Here is a 6,000-nt window from a genome sequence, read left to right as displayed (position 1 = left end):
AAGGGCCCGCAGCGCCTCGGTGCCGCCTGTGGCAGATAACCCCGCGGGGCGGCCGAGGGCTGGCGCGGGGAGGGGACGAAGGAGGCGACAGAATTAGGCTGCTGTCTTTTCAGCGTGTCGTGGTCTTGTCACGGAGTTGCTGGATGATCATATGCTCCAGCCACGGTATGATTAAGTCGTGGAGGGGTAAAGGTTTCAAACTTGATGTTAAAAAGGTCAAAAGATAATGTTAGCATCTGGGAATATATGTAAACATGCAACTTGGTATAAAACACTTCAAAAAAATCAAGTGCTGAGCCAGGCCTGCTTAGTCATGAATAAGATGTGAAAACTCCAGGGAATCTCTGTGCTTCTAAATGAAGCCCAGTTTGTGCGGCGTGCCACCTGCCAACTCGAGCGTGCATCTCGGTCCTGAATCTCGCCTAACAAACTAGGAGTAATGCCTCTAAAATAAGGGTTACTCTGCCACCATCCCTCCCCCAATCCTCCTAATGACATCTTCCCCAGCCCTGCACCTCTACCAGCTCTGAGCCTTCAGGAGACTTCAAACAATCTCTCATGATTCCCAGAGGCTCTAAGTCGTAGCAGTACAGTTCCCTAAAAATGTCTGCCTGGTAGCGAGGGTAGAGAGGATGAGTTTCACAGAGCTATGTATTATCCTTGCGTTGATACAGAGCTGCTCGCTAGACCTCAGAAATCCTCTTTTTTTTCTACATCTGTGAACTGCAGATTAACAGGGTAGATTTAGGCAGAATCTAGAGATAAAAGTTATCTGGAAAATAGTCCGGGGACTTGCATTGCATGGGTCCAGGAATCTGAGAACAGACCTGGCCATTTATGGCTCCACTGGAACTGGGGTTGTGCAGAGGGAAAACAAACAAAAAAACCCACCCAAAACCAGCAGTGGCTTGAATATTTCAATTTGTTGGAAAAACAGGAACCTCGTAGTGGATCCTAGAGAACCTTCAAAGAAGTTATAAAATTTGAGGTAAATACATGCGTGTGGAAGTTTTCATGTATAGCAAACATGCAGGTTTCCATATTGATTCAGTCAATAAAATGTGTAAGAAATATTCTTCAAACATTGTCTTTATGGGTTCATCAGTGTAGAATTTCCTAGACGTGGGCTGTCACCAGTGGTGACCCATTCTTCTGACTGCTGTGTTCTCTGAGAACAAGAGTGGAGGCGGTCCGGAGTTCCCTTTGGTTTCATCAGACTGGAGAAGGAGAAGTACCTTTTGGGAGCTTTTCGTCGTCTTTTATGCTTCCTTTGCCATTTCTATTTTGACAATAATATATTGATAATTGCTCTTTTAAGGACTGAATTTTCATCTGACGTCACACCCAGCTTATGGTATTAGATACGTTCCTATCTGACAACATCATCAAAAGTCTTATTAAAGCTAAGATATAACATATCTATTGCTTCTTTATCCAGCTTAAGCCAGTTAACCTTCTGTGTATAATTAGATAGTAGAACTCAGCCACTGGAGTGATTAAGAAAGGAGTTCAAGGGTAAATAAAGCAACTAGTTGGCTTACAAACTGTCCATATCCAGTAGTTATTGCTAATAAAGATTATAAAGAATGTAAGCATCTTTCAGTTTAAGGGAGTTTCTAACCATTACACTGTAGTTTGTGGCGGTAGATTTATCCTCCACTGTGTCTTTGTGTTTTTGTTTATTTGGGGGTTTGTTTTCACCTTCTGAAGCTTTATGTGCTTGTGTCATCTGAGACACACATTGGACTGGGCCACAGATCAAGCCTGGGGTGGTAATTCCTTTGTCTCCCATTTCTCATCATGTGAATTCTTTCATTTCTGACAGGGTTCTCAGAGCATTTCTTGTCCTATCCTGCATGCCAGCACTATCGGAAAGCATCTCTCTCCCTATGTAATTGAATTAACACAGCTGATTAAATGTAATTATCCTCAGTTAAAATCAATTGGTCAATATTGCTCTCATTTCATTGTTTTAAATGGAACTGAATAAGAATCTATGCTGTAAAGACATTGTCCTTTTAATGTGTTTCTGTTCTTTTGAAGAGTTGTCGATCTCAATCTTTTTCTGGTATAACTTAAGTGAAATGCGAGTGTTGTTTGGTTTGTTTCTTATACGTTACTCATGGGGCTGGCTTAATAGCTGGGGGATAGTTATGAGGATAGTTAATAGCCTGCCTCCATGGAAATTTCTGCTGGCACAAGTAAAGAAGAAACACAGGGGTGGGAAATTATTCAGTGATTTCAAAAAAGTCAAATAACTGTGAGAATAGGTAAGGAAATATTTCATGTCTGTTTTCTCTCAGGTTTATGGCTGATACTAGGAAAACAGGGGGTTGTTTCCTTTTGTCTACCCCTCACTCACCACACCTCACTCAGGGTGTGGTGCTAATACACCTACCTGATTTAATGACTGGCTACTGATGAAAGGGTTTTCTGCTCTTCTCTATTTACAGCTGTGCGTTCTTGCCCCCTGCCTTGTCAGCAGAGATACTCATCAGGCCACTGTAACAGTGAGTTAACTTGGTAGAAAACTAACAATACAAAGGGAGGTATATTGTTTTCTGCCTGTTTAGCTCTCTAAACTGGCTCAGGTTTGGGTCAGGTCAGCTGAAGAAGTGGAGGGGAGTGGCTGAGGTTGGGAAGGGGAAGGAAGGGAAGGGGAAAGGATCCGCCATTTTCACCAGCAGCTGGCTGTTAATTGGTTTATCTCTGTAGTAAAGCTGAAGGGCACACCGCTTTAAGCTGCATGGATAAATGCTCCTTTCTGCATGTTGTACCTGTCCTTGTACAGCAGAAGTACCTGGGGATAAACTATAGGGTAATCAGGGTTAAAGTAGGAGAGATTAGATTTGTAACCTGAATCGGGTTTCCCAATGCAGTGAGCTGTGCACCTATGGTGATGCTGTGCTGGCAGACCAAAGAGGTTGTCCAGGGTCAGTTTGTGGCCAGGGCTGGCCTCTTTTTGTTGAAGTGCTTACTGACTCATGCTGGCTTAGTGGCCTCTAGGAAATAGAGAGGTAACCTCAGGATGAGTCCTCAGAGCTGGGTGAGGGCTGCATCCTTGGGTGAGCTGCATCCCTTCGTTCTCAGACAGCAGTTGAAGGGAATGTGGCTTGATGTTTGTCAGGTTCAATTTTGTACAGAGACATTGGGATCTGTGATGGCAATGAACCTTTAAAATATTAGTCAGTTGTTACTCTGTTTGGTCTTTACTAAGGTACCGCACACAGCGAAAGCATTGGACTGACTGCCGTAAATAAGGTTGGTCTACAGTTGTAAGATTTTGTAAATAATCACAAAGACCTAACAATTTTGGATGAAATCCTAGCCATGCTGGGAATCCTGCCATTTATGGTTTAGAAGTTTAACCCAAGGATTACTTTTTTAAATGGGATGCTGAAAATTTTAAGATTTAATTGTATTTGCTCATGGACAAGTTGTTTTGTGTGTGGTTTTGTCTGGCGATTCTTTACTTGGTTGAAATCTGTTCTTTGTACACACGTACTCATGAGCAAGTTGATAATTTCTGAGTTTAACAGTATTTCTTAGTGTGCAAATGTGAGGTCATGATTGCATCGTATCATGCCTCAGTAATATGCCAAATGTATTGGGGTATTGGGGAGAGGATATAAAATACAAATATCACTAAAACAATACATGGAAATCCTTACTCATGAGGATTCTTAAACATGCTTAGCAATGTACTTGGCTTCTCTTAACTTTTACTGCTTTTGAAGCAAAGGAAATAAATGAATTGAACTAACTTCATTTGGTTTAATTTGAATTCAGGAATTTTGTTTGCTGGCTGGTAGAACAGATCCTGTTTATATTCATTCCCTGGTGATAACTGGTGTAACAGGAGTGTTCTGAGGTGTTTTTTAATAACCCTGTTGAATGGATGCGTGGAGGAGAGAGGAGGAATTTCTTGGGGATCCAGATCAATCATTCTCTGTGGGGGGAATTGATGGTAGGATAAAAGCTTGTTCAAAAGAACAGAAATGGATGAGCTGGGCTTACAGGCCACTTACTAGGGCGAATTAATACAGTGCATGAGTTCATACCGTCAACAGTTGCGTTTTGGGTAGTTCTGATGCGAGAATGTATAATTGGGAAAATAACTGATTTTCAGTTGGGAAGCAGCAGCTTCTGGTAGTTTACGATGCTTTTATTTCCTGCCAGGTTTTCTTCTTCTTTGCCTTTAGAGGAAGAGGGATAAAAATCAATAGCTGAGGAATTCTACACTGCACAAAGAGAAAAGGAGGCTGTCATATTTCATATGGAAAATCCTATTAAAGGAGACACTAAAGGGAACATCCAAATGGTCCATGTTTAGTGAATAGTAAAATGGGTAGAAAGGATCAGACAGTGGTATTATATCCTCGTTTTTTTAAATCAGAGGTGCTCTACCAATATGCTGCAGCTGTATGCAGTTCTGTGGGGTAATTCTTCAGCCCCCACCTGCTCCTGACCATGCTTTTTTTCACTCAGAGCAGGATCTGCATCAATATAATTGTTTTTGTGGCAGCAAGAGATTCCTCTTGACTATCCTCTTTCTATGTCCTTCTGCCTCTTTCTAGGGCTTTGTAAGATTTCCAGTGAACAAGTGTTGTATGCTATACAAGCAACAAGCTGTGGGCTTTTGTGGGAAGTCAGACCTACAGACTGAACGCTTGTCTGCAGTGGATCTAATATATGGTAATGGCCCTGATGAGGCCAGGCCATACAGCTCTGCTCATCAATGGAAATAAGCTGTGTGTCCCACTGCAAGAAAAGCTGGACACTATTGGCATAAGGCATTCGGCTGAAATTCAGAAGACCCAGATTCCAAACTACTGAAAATTTCTGTGGTTCTTTGGTAGACTGCGTGATGTATGCATCGCATTTATTTGTCAGATACCTCCTTTTTCTACCCTTCATCTGTCTTGTTTACTTAGATGATAAAACCATTATGTTCTCTGTTGTCTGGCTCATTCTATTTTCTGTTGATGTCAGCCTGTAAGCACTGCTGTAACATAAATAGATAATCCATGGTGAGAAATAATGGTAATAATATGCAAGAAGGGGAAAAATCCCAATAAAAATGAAGTGTTATAGCAAGACAGCCAATATTATCTTACCCATGTGTTGGGAAAAAAAGGTTTCTGTATGTTAGGTTAATTACTTTCTCGTTAATATCTGGAATTCTAAAGGATATCCTCATATAATGCCTAAGGGTTCATGTTGAGAAAATGGTAGAGCTGTTTTTTTCCTTAAAGTTTTATCAGTTGGTTCTGTAAGTAAATATTTGTTGCTTTTGCTGCAATGATATAATTCTATCTATCTACTTTATTTTTAAGGAAATGAGTTTTTAGCCATCTGATAAGTGATACACAATGCCTGATCAGGACAAAAAGTTGAAGAGCACAGAAAAAGCAACAGACAAAAAACCTCATGGGATCTCTATGAGGTATAGTATCTGATGTCTTCCTTTGAACTTCAGCAGGACCCATGTGGAATTTGCACTAGCTGCCAAAGCAGAATGCTTTAATTTGAAATGCAGTATAAACATGACAACTGTTACTCTGGTCACAAAGTTTATTTACACCTTTGTTGATTTAAGGCATTCTGGAGAAGCTATAAATTCTTCTCTATGCAAAATGGGGACACTAGGCAACACTAGAAAACTTTATTTTCTGTCAGTAGCATTGCTGCTTGTTGACCTTCTTTACTCTTACAAAAGTACTTTTATGTAACTATTAACACATATTTATGCTATTTTGTTTTATCCTAGGGATTATTCTGATCTTAAAAAACTTCAGTCTCTCTTAAATGTTCAGTCAAGCAACCAACAGGTATTTTTCAGTAACTCTTATTTTTCAGTAACTATTAAACACGCTGCAGAATTGTGTAATCATAAGTAATGGTGATTATGGATTGTGGCAGATACTGAGCATATTGTGTTCCATTATGATTAAACGTTAGCAAAATCTTGTGTAGTGGACATGGCGTTGCTTTTTAAAA

The 6,000-nt window shown here is 40.5% G+C and overlaps 1 protein-coding gene across 1 annotated transcript in view; it reads left to right on the top strand.

Annotated features, from left to right (window-relative positions):
- Positions 1 to 5,372: 5,372 nt before the first annotated feature.
- Positions 5,373 to 6,000, top strand: part of NEK10 (NIMA related kinase 10) — a 39,621-nt gene continuing 38,993 nt past the window's right edge. Inside the window, exons 1-2 of the mRNA XM_019474470.1 lie at positions 5,373 to 5,446; positions 5,771 to 5,831. Of these exons, the coding sequence (XP_019330015.1) occupies positions 5,373 to 5,446; positions 5,771 to 5,831 (135 nt within the window). The remainder of the gene's footprint in view (positions 5,447 to 5,770; positions 5,832 to 6,000) is intronic.

This window comes from Aptenodytes forsteri, unplaced genomic scaffold (assembly GCF_000699145.1).
Source record: "Aptenodytes forsteri isolate BGI_AS27 unplaced genomic scaffold, ASM69914v1 Scaffold9, whole genome shotgun sequence".
Lineage (NCBI taxonomy): Eukaryota > Metazoa > Chordata > Aves > Sphenisciformes > Spheniscidae > Aptenodytes > Aptenodytes forsteri.
This window is presented reverse-complemented; position numbering and strand designations above follow the sequence as displayed.